The sequence below is a fragment of the Heptranchias perlo genome, chromosome 25 (assembly GCF_035084215.1).
Source record: "Heptranchias perlo isolate sHepPer1 chromosome 25, sHepPer1.hap1, whole genome shotgun sequence".
NCBI lineage: Eukaryota > Metazoa > Chordata > Chondrichthyes > Hexanchiformes > Hexanchidae > Heptranchias > Heptranchias perlo.
The window spans coordinates 5,131,921-5,151,233 of NC_090349.1; the positions used below are offsets into that span (position 1 = coordinate 5,131,921).

The 19,313-nt window shown below is 42.1% G+C and overlaps 1 protein-coding gene across 3 annotated transcripts in view; it reads right to left on the reverse strand.

Annotated features, from left to right (window-relative positions):
• The window catches only part of cabin1 (calcineurin binding protein 1), a 483,310-nt gene that overhangs the window by 235,166 nt on the left and 228,831 nt on the right, over positions 1-19,313 (reverse strand). For all 3 annotated transcript variants that reach the window (XM_068005469.1, XM_068005470.1, XM_068005468.1), the window contains exon 28: positions 8,729-8,842. In XM_068005469.1, the coding sequence (XP_067861570.1) occupies positions 8,729-8,842 (114 nt within the window). The remainder of the gene's footprint in view (positions 1-8,728; positions 8,843-19,313) is intronic.

Consider the following 19,313-nt stretch of genomic DNA (forward strand, 5'->3'; position numbering starts at 1 on the left):
CCCTCATCATTTTGTACACCTCAATCAAATCACCCCTCAGCCTCCTCTGTTCCAAAGAAAAAAACTCCAGCCTATCCAATCTGTCATCATAGCTAAAATTCTCCAGTCCTGGCAACATCCTCGTAAATCTCCTCTGCACCCTCTCTAGTGCAATTACATCCTTCCTGTAATGTGATGACCAGAACTGTGCGCAGTACTCAAGCTGTGGCCTAACCAGTGTTTTATACAGTTCGAACATAACATCCCTGCTTTTATAATCTATGCCTCGGCTAATAAAGGAAAGCATTCCATATGCCTTCTTAACCACCTTATCTACTTGCCCTGCTACCTTCGGGGATCTGTGGACATGCACTTCCTCTACACCTCTCCATATCCTCCCATTTATTGTGTACTTCCTTGCCTTGTTTGATCTCCCCAAATGCATTACCTCACACTTCTCTGGATTGAATTCCATTTGCCACTTTTCTGCCCATCTGACCAGTCCACTGATATCCTCCTGCAGTCTACAGCTTTCCTCCTCACTATCAACCACACAGCCTATCTTTGCGTCATCCACAATTTCTTAATCATGCCCCCTATGTTTAAGTCCAAATCGTTAGTTTGACTTGGAGAGTCTTCAGCTATGATGGATTTTTCCTCCTGTCAGACACCCAACTAACTTTAAAAAAAACTTGTCAATAAACCATATTGACTCTGAAGAAAGTGATAAGAACACTTGTTTGCCTGAGCTTAGATGCTTATGATTACAAGGATGAAGGGGGAAAAATTGGATAAGGGACGTTTTTGAGCACGGGTAGCATCATGCGCTATTACCCCGCGCCCAATGACTCCTGCGCAGGCAGGTCACGAGTTTCGGCCGGCCTAACTACTAACCTGCAATCAGTGTTCCATTCCGGGCCTTGCACAATCAATGCAATTTGCACTTTCCACCACCAGGGACGCCCAATCTCTTAAAGGGTGGATGTTTCTTAGAAATCTCTTAAAGGCAGCTGGTACCTGTTATTTGCTGAAAATAACAGTCTACTGTCTGCACAGAGATCAGATATCACACACGTAAAACACAGATGCAGGTCCCATCCCTATGCTTACACACTGATGAGTTATGTTAAAACAATGAATAAAGGTTGTGCACTACGAAATCCCACATCCTCCAATCTGCCGATCTGAGTTGGTACCAGGCCTGCGAGAGTGTGTGCACCAAGGTTCTCCGCTGATGCTCTAGAGGCCTTGGTGCAAGAGGTGGACAGAAGGAGGGGCATCCTATATCCGCGGGGCGGGGGGGGGGGGGGGGTGCAAGAGGTCCTCCAGACATATATCCAAAAGGCAGTGGGGGACGAAGTCAATGCCAGGGGCACAGCATCATAAACATGGATGCAGTGCAGGAAGAAGTTCAATGCTTTGACATAAGTGGGGTGAGTGAGGTCAACTGTCAAGTGGCGTCTCCTATGAACTGCACCCCCAATCACCCACATACCAACAAACTCTTTCCATCAGTACTCAATTCTTCCAATCAGATGCTTCCTCTCACTCTTACACATTACCACTGTTTCAAGCCGCCCACCCACAACTCACAGGCCACACACACTGGTAGCTATTCAACCATGACAGGCACATCACCCAGACACACGTCCTGCTTTCTTGCAGGAGAAGGTGGCGCATATCAGGAGGCAGCAAATGGAAGTGGCATTTAGCCCCTCAAGCCTGTTCCACCATTCAATGAGATCATGGTGGACCTGTGACCTAATTCCATATACCCGCCTTAGCCCCATTCCCTTAATACCCTTGGTTCACAGAAATCTATCAATCTCAGATTTAACTTTCACAAGTGAGCTAGCATCAACTGCCGTCTGCAGAAGAGCGTTCCACACGTCTCCCACCCTTTTCATGTAGGAGCATTTCCTAACTTCACTCCTGCATATCCTGGCTCTAAATGTTAGGCTATGTCCCCACGTCCTAGTATTCAAGTCTAGGAGACCTCCAAAAACAGTTACAAATGTCTCGGCGGCCAGAAGCAATAATCCAGCCACCAACCTGTAAATCCTGCATGGTCCCTTTAAATAGCGCTGGTGGGGGGGGTCCTCCAGGCACTCGAAGACACGTTCAGATGGTCGGGGTCAAGACTGTGTGTTGAGTTGAGTGTTAAGTCCCAAAATGGTGTCTATCATTTTAAATCAGTGTTGCACACTGATTGAAGCCATTTTCTCCCTATTTTACATGATTCCAACATTCGTTATCTGCGCCTGCGCTCACTCCTATACCAAGATGGCGTCCGGCGCATGTCACGCCTGAAACGGATGTCAGAGAAGCCACGTAGTGCTGAAACAATGGGCGCTACACGGCCCAATTTAACACCCCAAGTCTTTAGGACAACTGTATAAGCAGTAACAGGTACTTTTCAACTTTTAATTCAGTGAAATGTGGAGAGTCTGTAGAGATAATGTTGTTAGACAGCTGGAATTTACAGAGGTGTTTGTGCAGCTTAGTTAAAATTCTAACTTAGAAGAGTTATTGATTGGTCAGACTGCTTGATAAGTTAAAACAAGGCGACCTAGAAATTGGGCCACCTAGCGCATGTTTTTTTTAGGCATAATGCAGCCTATGTCCCCAAAATGGCGGGCAGGAAGCAAGGGGTGTCCTTTACCCACGCCTGAAGCAGGCATGAGGCCTTTTGCATATGCAAATAAGGGGCCTCACACCTGCTTGAGGTCCCGGCTGCAAGATTAGTTTGTCCTGAGATAGCCAGCTGGTTTGTCCCGAGTGCAGCCAGGGCCATTGCTGGCTGCACTCGGGGAAATCAACCCTGCAGGTTACTTACCTCTGAAAGCGGAGCCGGGAGGAGCAAGAGTGCTCCTTCGACCCCACATTAAACCACCATCCCGATCGCCACTGCTCCCCAGGCCCTGACCTCCAGGTTCCTAGCTCTGACTCCCCTTCCACCCAGCCCTGAGATCCCTCACCACCCACTCAGCCCGACCACCAATCTCCCTACCTCCCCCCGGCCCCTGATCTCCCTCCCATCCAGTAACTCATCCAAGTGGCCATTATTTAGGTATGAGTTTTGAGGGAAAGTTTTTGCAGACTATTCAGCTAAGCCCAACAGCTGAGCCCAATCCTTACCTCCCTCAATGCCCACCATCCAAGCTGCCAGGATGGGTGGCCAGTTGGCATTCAGGAATTGGAACTCTGACCAATTTGCCCCTCTTCAACCCAGAAATGCTGAGGCCAACTGCAGAGCCTCTACTGCTGCCTCAGCAGAGTTTAGATAATTCAATACCATCAAACCTGGGCCTTTCTGCTTTGTATTGTTCAGCTACTTATTAGATAATTTTGCATCAGGGGAAAAGTATGATAATTATGAACTGAATTATGTGGAATCAAAGGTAATTTTCTGCCTGTGATAATTACAACTTGCATTTATATGAAAGAGAATGAGAGAAAGAAAGAATGAACGAGAGAAAGATAGGAGAGAAAACATGCATTTATATAGCCTCAGAATGTCCCAAAGCACTTCACACACAATGAGGTACTTTTGTTTTTGAGGTGTGGCGACTGTTGTAATCTAGGAAAGCACAGAAGCCAATTTGCGCACAGCAATATCCCACAAACAGCAATGAGATAAATAACCAGTTAATCTGTTTTAGTGATGTTGGTTGAGAGATAGATGTTGGTCAGTACACCGGAAAATCTTGTCTGCTCTTCTTCAAAATAGTGCCGTGGGATCTATTACGTCCACCTGAGAGGGCAGACGGATCCTCGGTTTAATGTCGCACCCAAAAGACTGTCCATGTAGCACTCCCTCAGTGCTGCACTGGAGTGTCAGCCTAGATTCTGTACTCAAGTGTTTGGAGTTGTAGAATTATTTAAGTGAAGTAGTTGCTAGTAATACAATAACTAATGCCGTTAGTCTTCAATATCCTAAAGGACCCGAATGTTAAGGGTACTTCAATTTGTTCTGCATTCATGCTGTTGGCTGAAATGTGCCTGAATCTTTTTAGCAGAATTCTTTACATAGGCCTGAAACAAAATAGGAATTTGCGACTAATTTTTTATAGTTTAAAAGTAGCTAGGGTTAAAATAGACACTGCCTTCGATCATGGTGCGTGAACATTTATCGAATAGCGATCATAATATGATTGAGTTCAACGTTGTGCTTAAAAGGGAGAAACCCGTATCAGCTACTAAGATTCTAAATTTAGGTAAGGCCGACTTCAATGGGATGAGACAGAGACTGTCCACAGTAAACTGGGCAAATCTGTTAATGGGTAAAACGACAGAAGATCAGTGGGAGGTGTTCAAAAAAAAATTTAACGTGATACAGGACCAGTTTACCCATAAGGGTCCAGCACTCTACTTGCCAAAAAAAAAGCCATGGACGACAAAAGAGTTAAGGGACAACATAAAACACAATAAAAAAAGCATACAAAAATGCAAAAAAGAGCACAGATCCTGGTGACTGGGAGAGATACAAAGAACAGCAAAGGGTGACAAAACAGTTAGTAGGAATTACAAAAAGGGAGTATGAAAAGAAACTTGCATGGGATATCAAAATCAACACAAAAATTTTTTACAATTATATTAGGAAAAAGAGGGCGGTGAAGAGCAATGTGGGCCCCTTAAAAACTGATAATGTAAATGAAAATAAGGAAATGGCGGACATGTTAAATAATTACTTTGCATCAGTATTTACAGTAGAGGAATGGGATAACATACCAGATACCCCAAGGAAACTAATTTTGAATCAGGGACAGGAACTCACCATAATTAATGTAAGCAAATTAACAGGACTGAAAAAAATGATGGCAATAAAGAGTGACAAATCCCCAGGACCAGATGGTTTCCATTCCAGGATTTTAAATGAAGTAGGTGAGAACATTGCAGAAACCCTAACTATAGTCTTCCAAAGTGTTCACTATTCAGGAACCGTTCCTTTAGATTGGAAAATTGCACATGTCACTCCATTATTTAAGAAAGTGAGAGGGAAACCAGGAAATTATACACCAGTTAGCCTAACGTGTTGTCGGGAATTACTAGAGTCTATAATTAAGGATAGAGTGGCTGAACAACTTGAAAATTTTCAGTTGATCAGAGAGAGCCAGCATGGATTTGTAAAGGGTAGGTCATGCCTGACAAACCTGATTGAATTTTTTGAAGAGGTGACTGAAATAGTTGACAGGGGAATGTCTATGGATGTTGTTTATATGGACTTCTAGAAGGTATTTGATCAAGTCCCTCGTAAGAGACTGTTAGCTAAAGTTGAAGCTCATGGAATTGAGTGCATATTACTGATCTGGTTAGGAAATTGGCTGAGCGGCAGGAGACAGAGTGTGAGGATAATGGGCAGGTACTCAAATCGGCAGGATATGTATGACTAGTGGTGTCCCACAGGGATCTGTGTTAGGGCCTGAACTATTCACTGTATTTATTAATGACTTAGATGACGGGATAGAGTCACATATCCAAGTTTGCCAATGACACAAAGATAGGCAGTATTGTAAGCAGTTTAGATGGAAGCATAAAATTACAGAATGATATTAATAGATTAAGTGAATGAGCAAAACTGTGGCAAATGGATTTCAATGTAGGCAAGTGTGAGGTCATCCACTTTGGACCTAAAAAGAATAGATCAGAGTACTTTGTAAATGGTGAAAAGCTCGAAACAGTGGAGGTCCAAAGAGACTTAGGGGGTTCGTGTACATAGATCATTAAAATGTCATGGACAGGTACAGAAAAATAATCAAAAAGGCTAATGGAATGCTGGCCTTTATGTCTAGAGACTAGAATACAAGGGGGTAGAAGTTATTCTACAGCTATACAAAGCCCTGGTTAGACCACACCTGGAGTACTGTGTACAGTTCTGGCCGTCGCACCTTAGGAAAGATATATTGACCTTGGAGGGAGTGCAGGATAGATTTACTAGAATGACACCTGGACTCCAGGGGTTAAATTACGAGGGGAGATTACACAAACTAGGGTTGTATCCCTGGAATTTAGAAGATTAAGGGGTGATTTGATCGAAGTTTTCAAGATATTAAGGGTAAATGAAATGGTAGATAGAGAGAAACAATTTCCACTAGTTGGGGAATCTAGGACCAGGGGACTTAACCTAAAAATTAGAGCCAGGACTTTCAGGAGTGAAGTTAAGAAACACTTCTACACACAAAGGGTGGTAGAAGTTTGGAACTCTCTTCCCCAAACAGCAGTTGATGCTAGCTCAATTGTTAACATTAAATCTAAGACTGATAGATTTTTCTTAACTAAAGGTATTAAGGGATATGGGGCTAAGCCGGGTGGGTATATGGAGTTAGGTCACAGGTCAGCCATGATCTCATTAAATGGCGGAACGGGCTCAAGGGGCTAAATGTCCTACTCCTGTTCCTATGTCCCTATTAAGTTTAAAAATGGAAGGCAGGATATGGTCAGTCTGCAAAAAAAGAGGCAAATGGCTTTGTTTGCAAAGTAAAATAAAGTCTTTGATGACTAACAAATGCAGAATGTTGTCCAATGCAACATATAATTTTCAGTTAATGTCAGTTATCACAACAAGCAGACTACTGGATATCAGGAAGCTAGCAGTTCCAAGTCGTTGTCACCTGTTCTGCCATGGTGAAGTCTTAACATTTTGTTTGCTTGTCCATTTCAAAAGCATATGGGATCCTAGGCTTTAAAAATAGAGGCATAAAGTACAAAACCAAGGAAGCTATGGAATATTGTGTCCAATTTTGGGCACCACACTTTAGGAAGGATGGCCAGTGTTTGGAGAGGGTGTTAAGGAGACTTACTGGAATGGTACAGGGGATGAGGGACTTCAGTTATGTGGAAAGACTAAAGAAGCTGGCAGAAGGGTCGATAAACAGAAGAGACAGATTTTAAATAATTGGCAAAAGAACAGAGGGGAGATAAGGAGAATTCTTTTTATGCAGCGAGTTGTTGTGACCTAGAATGCACTGCTTTAAAAGGGTGGCGGAAACAGATTCAATGTAATAAATTGGATAGCCCGGTGGTGAAGGATAGAATACTAGAGCCTGATCTTCAGTTGCTTCCAAGTCTCTATTCACAGAGATCCACATTATCCACTCCACACTCTGGATAAGCTCTCACATAAATCGATATGAGAGTTCCCAATTGATACGCACCACCTGAATACAATTAACACTAATTGAGATAAATCACTGATACAATTAACATTCAAAAGTAACTTTCAAAAAGGAATTGGATATATACTTGAGAAGGAAAAATTTGCAGGGCTATGGGGAAAGAGCAAGGGAGTGGGACTAATTGGTTAGCTCTTTCAAAGAGCCGGCACTGGCATAGGAACTGTCCATCTGCTTGCAAGAGAAAGTGGAAGAGAGTATAAACAGTAATATAGATGACAAAGTCAAATTAGGCATCACAATAAACCTGTAGACACAAATGTAAACTCTGACCCGTTTTACCTATAGAGCTTAGCTGGGCAACAGTAGGGATGCTACAGTTGGGCTCAGTATCCTAGGCCTGGGAGAGAAATCATTCATGATTGCCATTCCTGACTGCTAAACAGTACCCACTGCTGGAAAGCGCATGTGGGAAGGGGTCAGGGAAAGGCAGGGTTATAATTTGAAGCAGAACCTGCCTCGAATTATCTAGGGAAGGTAGAGCAATATACTGCTCTCTGAGTTGATTGTACTTTTAGACTTTCCAACTCATCTGAATTCAAGGAATGCCAGAACACAAGTGCAGGCTGAAGCTGTCCCAACCCACAGGAAGTCTGTTGGAATACTAAAATGTAAGGTGACAAAAGTTTAAATTTCCTTTTATATCATTGCCAGCTAGTTACTTCAAAATTACTAATAGGAAACAGACTGTGGTTTAAAGATTTATAACAGGTTGTACTGTACTGTTTCCACATAAACACATACCTGATTCAACGATAATCGTTCCAACATACCATTCCCAGTGTATATTGAGATTGGCTCCAGATTATACCATGATTTGGACCAAAATTTCTTGGAAATTACATTACATTTCCCTGGCTTTGATTGCAGCAGACACAATGTTACACATTGTTTCTTAAAAGCTGTTGTGCCCCTCAGAATGTTCATATTTCCATAATCAATGGAGCAAGGGTTCATCAGATATCTGTGAATGCTTGTGGCTATGCGCTAAGCACAGTAAAAATTGTAGGAGCCTGTCCTTCAGAACCTGGAATAAATAGTATTCCTAGAATATTTGGTGTCACGGTAGAAGTGCAAGCTCTCAATGCAGACCCAAATGAAAGGGCAAGCTAGACAGCCATCTTCACTTAAACTGCAAAACTTGTGACAAATCCAATTTAGTTTCCAGACACACACAAAGTTTGCTGAATTGAAGAACATTTCTTAATTTTTTCTGCTGCACACAACTCTCATCAGTGATGCTGTCACTACAACCCACACAGGCACAGGTAAGAGCAATTCTTGTAGTTTTTTTTAAAAAGTAAGTACGGGTCACTCAGATTGGGTTCTGTGATCTTTGTGGACAAGATTGAGTACTACTGAAATTTCAATTTTGAAGAAAATAAAAACAGGACTGTAAGCAATCAGACAGGAACAGCTACTGAGCTGACAGCGGCATTGGAATGGTTCATAAGTGACCCTGGTTTAAACGTTTCTTCTGGTGATGTCTAGTGGCTGCAAGTGTTCACAACACAGATAACATATAGTAAAGGGGAGGGAATAAACCATTTAAATAAAAACTTTTCTATAAAACTTACATTAAAAAAATTTGTCTTGTTCCTCTCATAGAAGAGTCCCTGTGCTGGCATATGCTTCAACTGTTGCCATGGAATGCTGATGCCTAGCAACACATCCCGAGCCCAGTTCAGGTTCTGCAGAAAGATAAAATTGATGAAAGTTACAACACAAGAGATTCAAGGAGTCTATTGGCTTATTGTAAAAGTGACACCCAATTAAACAAAAACTTGGCTGTGGCATTCTGCCCTTTAAATGGGAAAATCCTGTAAACTGCTGCTTAAAGAATACTGAATAGTCACCCTACATAATGAGATAGCAAAACCAAGGTGTATGCATACATCCATTTTATAAAGTGGAATGCTGCATATTTCAGCTAGAGATAGAATGAAATAGTGCAGCCAGTCCACTACCTATAATCACGCAGCAATATATTCATTTTGGAAAAGAACTGTGCAAGCCAAAATCATTCAATCTATAAATGGAGATGATTGTGGTCACTCATGGACAAACATCCATACTGGGCCATCTGAAATGCAAAGCTGCTCTTTCCACTATCAATGACAGCCATTACGGGCCAGTTTTGTGCTCTGGTCTTGGATCTATTACGTGAGACACAATCTGACTCAAGTCAATTCAGATTCCACTGCATTCCTACTAAAATGTACTGATTTAAGTCAAAATAATCGCTTAGTTGAAAGTAAAAAAGTCACCTCTTGATGTGGTCCAACCACATTTATTCAGATGTCTCAAGACTACTTTAGGAATAGGTACCTCATGTTGCCCGATACCATGCAAAAATCTCCAATGTAGTAAAAACAGGGCATATCACAATCAGTACATTTATTTTAAAATATCAATGACAGATATTCATCAAGATTAATATACTTCTGTACATTTTAGTTCTTCTGTTTTTTAATATTTTGTTTTGAACAGTGAGTGCTTATGATATTGTCAGGGGAACTCTCTGAGAGGAGCTACACAGCCCAACAGTATGAGACAGTTGATCACTGGAGACAGTCACTGACACGAGGCTACGCCCGTTTCAGCCATGCTCCCTCACACATTCTTCCAAGCCAGTTCCTTTGGTGATGGTATCAATGCACATCGTTCAAAAAGAAAATCATTTGAACAAAGAAAAATCTTAAACACCAATACACAAAAAGAATTTTAAAAGTTTTTTTTAAATGATTGCAAAAGTACCGATAACTCAAGCATTGTAAAATATACCAATATCGCAGCATGTTGGGCCGCCTATATATAGCACCAAGTGTGGGAGAGAGGTTCCATTCTCTCACTCTTCTCAATTTCTTTTATATTCATTTTCGGGGCGTGGGTGTCACTAGCAAGGCCGGCATTTATTGCCCATCCCTAGTTGCCCCGAGAAGAAGGTGGCGGGCCGCCTTCTTGAACCGTTGCAGTCCTTATGGTGATTCTCATTATTGTTTGTAGCAGTTCACTACAATGGAGTGACTTGCTAGGCCACTTCAGGAGGTCGTTAAGAGTCAACCATGTTGGTGTGAGACTGAAGTCGCAATTCGACCAGACTGGGTAAGAACTGCGGGTTTTCTTCCCTAAAGGACATTTATCAACCAATTGGGTTTTTAATTTGTGATCGCTTTTCCTGACTCCGGTGCTCAGTAAGAGACACCATGCCCCAGAAGGAGATGGTGATATACTGGCGATAACCTCTATCTTCAAAACTGAGGTTTCAGTCAAGCAAGCAGTAGGCCTGATCAAATTTGAGTCAAACATAAGGAATGCATAATGACTAGCATCTGTCTGAGCACCTTTATTAGAGGACTGACTCAGCACAGAGAAATCACTTAATTGTGTATTTATGGCATCAAAAGATAAGGATGACTTGGAGCAGCTAACTTCTGATTGACTTATAGGGAGAGGTTGGATAGACTGAGACTTTTTCCCCTGGAGAGTAGGAGGTTTAGGGGTGATCTTATAGAAGTCTATAAAATAATGAGGGGCATAGATAAGGTCGATAGTCAAAATCTTTTCCCAAAGGTAGGGGAGTCTATAACAAGGGGGCATAGATTTAAGGTGAGAGGGGAGAGATACAAAAGGGTCCAGAGGGGCAATTTTTTCACTCAAAGGGTGGTGAGTGTCTGGAACGAGCTGCCAGAGGCAGTAGTAGAGGCGGGTACAATTTTGTCTTTTAAAAAGCATTTGGACAGTTACATGGGTAAGATGGGTATAGAGGGATATGGGCCAAGTGCAGGCAATTGGGACTAGCTTAGTGGTAAAAACTGGGCGACATGGACATGTTGGGCCGAAGGGCCTGTTTCCATGTTGTAAACTTCTATGATTCTATGATTCTATGATTAAACCGATAATTAAATACAATGGCCCAGAATTTGTTGGAGTGAAGCACCTTGCGGTGGGTTAGATTCTTTTCCTCATCCTTCAGTTCCAATTAATTTTGTGCCGTAAATCGCTGGAAGTGCAAGTTGATAGCAGCGAGGTTAACCGGGCATCTGGGACTCTGGTGAATGAGTCTATCTCCTTAACCAATGAGATTTAAGGGTAGAAAAAGAAACAGAGCAAACAACGGAGATGGAAATAGGGTGAAATAAAGTCAAATTAGAATCAGAAAGAGAAATAAAGAGATGGAAAGAAAAAGAGATAAGAGAGACAAAGGAAAATTAAGAAAAAAATAGAATTTATAAAACCTCTAGGAACAATTTACTACCTGTAGTTTCAATTGTTGCCTTTCTGGTCCTCTGTGGTTTAGTGGTATTGCAGGAATGTAAATCTCATCATTAAAAGGGTCCTTACATTGTGAAATACCAGCCCTAACTTTCTGCGGCGAGTTTAATTTGTATTTACAGTGCAAATGCAGCAATTTCTTGACACTCGTGGGAGGTTGATGGCGAGCTCCGGTTTTTGTGACGCTAACAGCGGAGTGGCGCAAATCATCCAGCAATTTGTGGTGATTCGCAACTCACAATGTATCTCTTCATTGGGATGGGGGGGGGGGGCAGAAGAGAAGATGAAGAACTTAAAGGATGAGTGCAAGAATCCCCACATTTGGATGATAACCAATGGTTGAAAAATTAAAATGTATTAGTTTCACTTGGAGTTGTGTAACCAATGGAGATTATACTTAATGCACTGATGGTAAACAATGGTTCGGCTGCTACTTCACGGGAATACTACGTGCAAGATTACATTCTCCAAGAGTAACTACTTCCAAGTTACAGACAATGTGAAGTCTTGTCACAGATTTTATGTAGATCAATACATTGGTCAATTTAAACAAAAAATGTCCCATAAAGTTGCTGCATAGATTACACACAGTGGTTAAGGTGGGCTGGAATAGTTCAGCAGGGCATTCTAGCCCTTAAAGAATAAGAGATCTAATCTGTTGCCCACCCCCTTACTAAAGTTCTAACAAGTCCCCACCTAGCACAGAGTCTTGATCAGTCATCACCTCCCATCCTTGCCTCAAATTTCCCCTAGCGCAGCTCGGCTCAGTTAGTAGCATTTTGACCACGACTCAGAAGGTTGTGGGTTCAAGCCCCATTCGAGTGCAGTACTGAGGGAATGCTGCATTGTTGGTGGTGCTGTCCTTCAGATGAGACATTAAACCAAGTCTGCCTGCTCAAGTGGACACCACTAGAAGAGGAGCAGGAAATTCTTCTGATGTACTGCACGATGTTCCCCTCTCAATCACAACCACCAAAAGTAGACTAGCTGGTCATTTATCTCCTTTGCTGTTTGTGGGATCTTGCTGTACACACACTGGCTGCTGTGATTGCTTGCATAACAGTGACAACACTTCAAAGTAATTCACTGTCTGAAGTGCTTTGGGTCATTTCTCCTGCTCAAGTTCTAAGCTGCTGCCTCCTCTTCCCAAAACAAGAATAAAGGTGAACGCAAGGAAAGAGCAGGACACCTTTGCAAGGAATGAAACCAAATTATACAATATTCAAGAACAAGCGGCAAGTTCTTAAGTGCTGAAAGCTGAATTCCATATTCCATTTATACAACAGAGCAATTTAAGAACAGGAGGAAACTACCAAATAAAAGGTAACTAGTATTATAACTGAAGGATGCATTACCCCACCTATCAGTTCCTTCAGAGGCTATGTGCTCTTGGAGTCTGCTGCTGTGGTGGGCTCCACTCAGATGTACTTGGATATACTCCAAGTCAGGAATCCTCTTACTTCAGTGTAGGGTCACAATCTCCTACTTGCCATGAAAATCTGAACCAAGATTTTAGTTTTATTTTATTGTTTTTTCATGCTCAGTAACAGCAAATGAACTATAACTAGAAAATAATATCTTAATTTATTTTTTTAAACTTTATTCTCCAGCAATAACTCATTAATATCAGTTCAGGAGAGATTTAAAACAACAAAATTTCAATTAAATTTTGCTGTAAAATATATCACTGTCTACCTATATTTATTAAAATATCCCTGACTAGCAATTAAAAGAATGGAATTCCTTATTTACCATTGAGAATTTTAGTTCTTTTGGTTTTAAAACCACTCACTAGTGAGTATAGAAATAGGAGGATAGAGCAGATGAATGCGTGGCTGGAGAGATGGTGCAGGAGGGAGGGCTTTAGATTCTTGGGGCATTGGGACTGGTTCTGGGGAGGTGGGACCTGTACAAGCTGGACAGGTTGCAGCTCAACGGGGCCGGGACTAAATTCCTTGCAGGGAGGTTTGCTAGTGCTGTTGGAGAGGGTTTAAACTAACCTGGCAGAGGGTGGAAACCTGAGAGGAGATTCAGAAGGGAAAGTAACAAAGCTGGAAGTGGAAGGCATAAAAGTAGTAAGTGAAATTGGAAGGCAGCGGAAACAAAGGCCAGCGGCAAATAAGGTCAAAATAGGAAAAAATGTTAAAAAGGCAAAATTAAAGGCACTTTATCTGAATGCAGGCAGCATTCACAAGAAGGTAGATGAATTGATGGCACAAATAGAAGTAAATGGGTATGATCTAATTGCCATTACAGAGACGTGGCTGCAGGGTGACCAAGGCTGGGAACTGAATATTCAAGGATATTTGACATTTAGGAAGGACAGGCAAAAAAGAAAAGGAGGTGGGGTAGCGCTGTTAATAAAGAATGAGATCAGTACAATAGTGAGAAAGGATCTTGGCTGAGAAGATCAAGATGTAGAATCAGTTTGGGTGGAGCTAAGAAACAGCAAGGGGCAGAAAACATTGGTGGGAGTTGTTTATAGGCCACCAAACTGTAGTGGTAATGTAGGGCACGGTATAAAGCAGGAAATTAGAAGTGCATGTAACAAGGGTAATACAGTAATCATGGGGGACTTTAATCTACATATAGACTGGACAAACCAAATTAGCACTGATACTGTATAGGACGAATTCCTGAAATGTATATGAGATGGCTTTCTAGATCAGATGTTGAGGAACCAACTAGGGAACAGATTATTTTAGATCTAGAATTGTGCAATGAGAAAAGGTTAATTAATAATCATGTTGTAAAGGAGCCCTTAGGGAAGAGTGACCATAATATGATAGAATTCTTCATTAAGTTTGAAAGTGATGTAGTTCAATCCGAAACTAGGGTCTTAAATCTAAACAAAGGAAACTACCAAGGAATGAGGCGCAAGTTGGCTGTGGTTGATTGGGGAACTACATTAAAAGGTATGACGGTAGACAGGCAATGGCTAGCATTCAAAGAATTAAATCATAATTTGCAACAAATATATATTCCTTGAAGGCACAAACACTCAACAGGAAAAGTGGTCCAACCATGGCTAACAAGAGAAATTAAAGATAGCATTAAATCAAAGAAAGAGGCATATAAAGTTGCCAGAAAAAGCAGTAAGCCTGAGGATTGGGAGCATTTTAGAATTCAGCAAAGGAGGACCAAGAAATTGTTGGAGGGAAAATAGAATGAGAGTAAACTAGTGAGAAACATAAAAATGGACTGTAAAAGCTTCTATAGGTGTAAAAAGGAAAAGACTGGCGAAGGCAAATGTGGGTCCCTTACAGACAGAGATGGGAGAATTTATAATGGGGAATAAGGAAATGGCAGAGAAATTAAACAAATACTTTGGGTCTGTCTTCACAGAAGAAGTCACAAAAAACCTCCCAGAAATACTAGAGAACCAAGGGTCTGGTGAGAATGAGGAACTGAAAGAAATTAGTATTAGTAAAAAAATAATACTGGAGAAATTAATGGGACTGAAAGTCAATAAATCCCAAGGACCTGATGATCTACATCCCAGTGTTTTGAAAGAGGTGACTATAGAGATAGTGGATGCATTGGTTGTCATCTTCCAAAATTCTATAGATTCTGGAATGGTTCCTGCAGATTGGAGGGTGGCAAATGTAACCCCACTATTTAAGAAAGGAGGGAGAGAGAAAACAGGGAACTACAGACCGGTTAGCCTGACATCAGTAGTAGGGAAAATGCTAGAATCTATTATAAAGGATGTGATAACAGGACACTTAGAAAATAATTTGGCAGAGTCAACATGGATTTATGAAAGGGAAATCATGTTTGACAAACCTATTGGAGTTCTTTGAGGATGTAACTAGTAGAATAGATAAGGGGGAGCCAGTGGATGTGGCATATTTGGATTTTCAGGAGGCTTTCGATAAGGTCCCACACAAGAGGTTAGTGAACAAAGTTTAGAGCACATGGAATTGGGGGTAATATACTGGCATGATTGAAAATTGGTTAACAGACAGAAAACAGAATAGGAATAAATGGGTCTTTTTCAGGTTGGCAGACTGTGACTAGTGGGGTACCACAGGGATCAGTGCTTGGGCCCCAGCTATTCACAATCTATACCAATGATTTGGATGAGGAGACCAAATGTAATATTTCCAAGTTTGCTGATGACACAAAACTAGGTGCGATTGTGAGTTGTGAGGAGGATGCAAAGACGCTTCAAGGGGATATAGACAGGCTAAGTGAGTGGGCAAGAACATGGCAGATGGAAAATAATGTGGAAAAACAGAAATGCAGAGTATTTTTTAAAATGGTGAGAGATTGGAAAATGTTGGTGTTCAAAGGGACCTGGGTGTCCTTGTACATGAGTCACTGAAAGCTAACATGCAGGTGCAGCAAACCATTAGGAAGGCAAATGGTATGCTGGCCTTTATTACAAGAGGATTTGAGTACAGGAGTAAAGATGTCCTACTGCAATTATGTGGGTTCTTGGTGAGACCGCAACTGGAGTATTGTGTACAATTTTGGTCTCCTTACCTAAGAAAGGATATACTTGCCATAGAGGGAGTGCAACAAAGGTTCACCAGGCTGATTCCTGGGATGGCGGGATTGTCGTATGAGGAGAGATTGAGTAGACTAGGCCTGTATTCTCTAGAGTTTAGAAGAATGAGAGGTGATCTCATTGAAACATACATAATTCTTACAGGGCTCGACCGGGTAGATGCAAGGAAGATGTTTCCCCTGGCTGGGGAATCTAGAACCAGGGGTCACAGTCTCAGAATAAGGGGTATGTCATTTAGGACTGAGATGAGGAGAAATTTCTTCACTCAGGGTGGCGAATCTTTGGAATTTTCTACCCCAGAGGGCTGTGGAGGCTCAGTCATTGAGTACATTCAAAACAGAGATTGATAGATTTAAAGGTGTTAAAGGCATCAAGGGATATGGGGATGGTACAGGAAAATGGCGTTGAGCGAGAAGATAAGCCATGATCTTGTTGAATGATGGAGCAGGCTCGAGGGGCCGGATGGCCTACTCCTGCTCCTATTTCTTATGTTCTCTCAGTAAATACAGTAAGAGTTACTGGTGCAGGAGAGGTTTTGTCTGCATTAATTTTTTTTTACAAAGGCCGGAGGTTATGGGATGCAAAAGGCTGGGAAGGCTGAGTCTCTCTTCCTCATTGACGAATTCCACTTTAACTACTGATAACACAATGACACACCAGATATTGCAGTACCCACATCCCACACCTGAGCACTAAAAGCACCTTTTGGAAACAGCTTCATTGTTTTAAACCTCCCAATGTCAAGAGAGTAAATTCAGCAACAAACAACAACAAAAAATCTGTACCGTATATACGTACACAAAAGGCTGGTATTACCGTTAACAATCAATCAGGAGAGGAAACCTGGCATTAGGAATAGTTACTTGCTGAAAGTGGCATTTCCCAGTCATGGCTACATCTCAGTCAGTTTTAGTTGACACAGGGGAAATAAATTTAAATAAATTTGCCATATAAACTGCTCAGGAATATGTGCACAGATACAGCTGGGATTTATTATCCTCCCTTGTTTATGGGTTCAACACAAGCTTGAGAAGCACCATGCATCAGAGAAGCTCAGCTGTAACCATTTCAAAATAAGCCCTTTGCCTGGAGCACCCGAGATAACACCCATTTACAGTCGCAAGAGGGAGTCAAAATCTGACAGAAATCCATGAGAAACAATCCAGATTTGCAAGTTCTGAATTGAATCTGTATCAACAGAAGTCACTGGAAGAGCTGGTCTCAGATCAGAAGCATGTGTCCTCCATCCAGTATAAATAGCCAGGTGAACTCCAGTGGTGCAATAATATGGCATTCACCTTCCAGTGTTCCCCTCGCCCCAACTTACCCAGTTTGCTGTTTCTTCTCTAAATGCACTGAACCGAAAGCACAAATGATTGATGGATCCACCTGCATGCTGTGCACCTGAGCGGGTAGTTCCTAAAAGGTATTTCCTCAGGGTGGCCAACAGGTTTTTCTGCTTGTTATGAAGGTCATGTGAATTGGAGAGACTTGCTGTACGTTTCCATTTTAGAACCCAAACAGACACACAAACATTTAGGGCATAACAACACAGATCACTTCACTGAAACAGACATGAAAAAGAAAGCACAATATCAAAAAAAATCTCACTGCCATGGGCTCGCTTACAAATGTTCAAAAACGTAACCTTGTTAATTTCATTTTAAACTGACACACACCTTCCCTCCCCGAGACTGTAACAACATTAAACTGACCTATCCTCGCCTACAGCCCCCTCTCAATCCACCCCCCGCAGCCTCGAGTCTATGGCAAGGTTAAACTGACCCAAAACGTCCCCCACTCCCGATTCTGTGATTAGGTTGATTCTCACTGATCTGCCTATTTGTCATTTCATTACAAAAAATGCACACTGAAATGTGATCAGTTTATTCCAGTCTATACTTAATACCAAACTATCATTCACAATTTACCTTAATTTGATTAGAATTATAGTTTGATTTCAAATCACTCCCAGTCGCTGCACCTCTAACAGCAGTAACTTGAATTGAATGTGCAGACACACTTTGCCATGGTGGGAAGCAGCCCCTTCACTGGCCCCTTGTAAACACCATTAATCATTTCACCCTCACACTTTTAGGTGTAATATTGATACAACTCTCATTCATTTTAATCTTTTAAAGTACAACAGCTTCCCACTTTCTTTCATTACTTCCTTACTTGCCAAAACAGAGAACTTGCTTGATCAAAAATTCCCTTTCTGCCGTTAATAACGGATTCCACAACTGCTGCAGAATGATTTGCAAGTCACACAGTTTTAGGAGAAAGCTACAAAGCACACCTTTCTGAATGCTGCAGCTACGTGTGATAGCTAGCAGTTACACATCTCTCTGATCCTAGTTCCGCTGCTATTTAATTTGAAAATTGAATTGAGGGGGGTGAGGCACAAGTTACAAACTTACTATCTTTGGGCAGTCGTCTCAATTCTCTGAATGGAAACTTCTATATACCACCGGAAGCCAGCTCAGGTCACCAAAATAGAGGAATCTGGCTCATAGAGGGCGAAATTGGGCTGTGTAGCACCCATTTTGTAGGTGCTACGTGGACACCTAAGCCCTGAAAATGGTGTCTAAGATGTATGCGCACACTTTTGGCGTGACGTGGACGGGGCGCCATCTTGGTAAAGGCGTTGCACACGCAACAAACGTCGGCAGAATGTAGAGTAGGGAGATTATGACTTTAATCAGTGTGCAACGCTGATTTACAGGGACCGCAGCTGAACAGGTCTTAAATGGCATGGAGGACCCCCACCAGCGCTATTTAAAGGGATCATGCAGGAGTTACTGGTTAGTTTCTGGATTATTTGTTCTGGCTGCTGATGCATTTGTACCTGTTTTTGGAGGTTTCCTATACTTTCCTATAGAGTTGCAATATTCCACAGGGAGTGGGCTGGCTAGCTGACTGGTAACAGCAAGGGTACTGGTGGAGTGGCAGGGTGGGACAGGAAGGCAGTCATCGTGAGAGAGGACGCAGGTTCATGTTCCATGAAGCCACTGCCACTTGCTGCCTCCTGTTATGTGCCACCTTCTCTTGCAAAAAAGCAGCAAGTGTGTCAGTGAGTGTCCTGCAAGATAATGGCGCTGTCATGGTTGAATAGCTGCCAGTGTGTGTGATCGGTTGGTAAGTGGGTGATGGGAGGTGTGGTGCATGGAGCAGTGCATGCAGCTATTAATGCAGTTGGTAGGATATGCCACTTGACAGTTGAACTCACTCACCTTGACCACTCGTGTCAAATCATTGAACTTCTTCCTACACTGCATCCTTGCTATGCTCCTGGCATTGATCTCGTCCCCTGCTGCCTCCCAATGCCTCATGAGCATATGTCTGGAGGGCCTCTTGCCCTCCTGCGGATATAG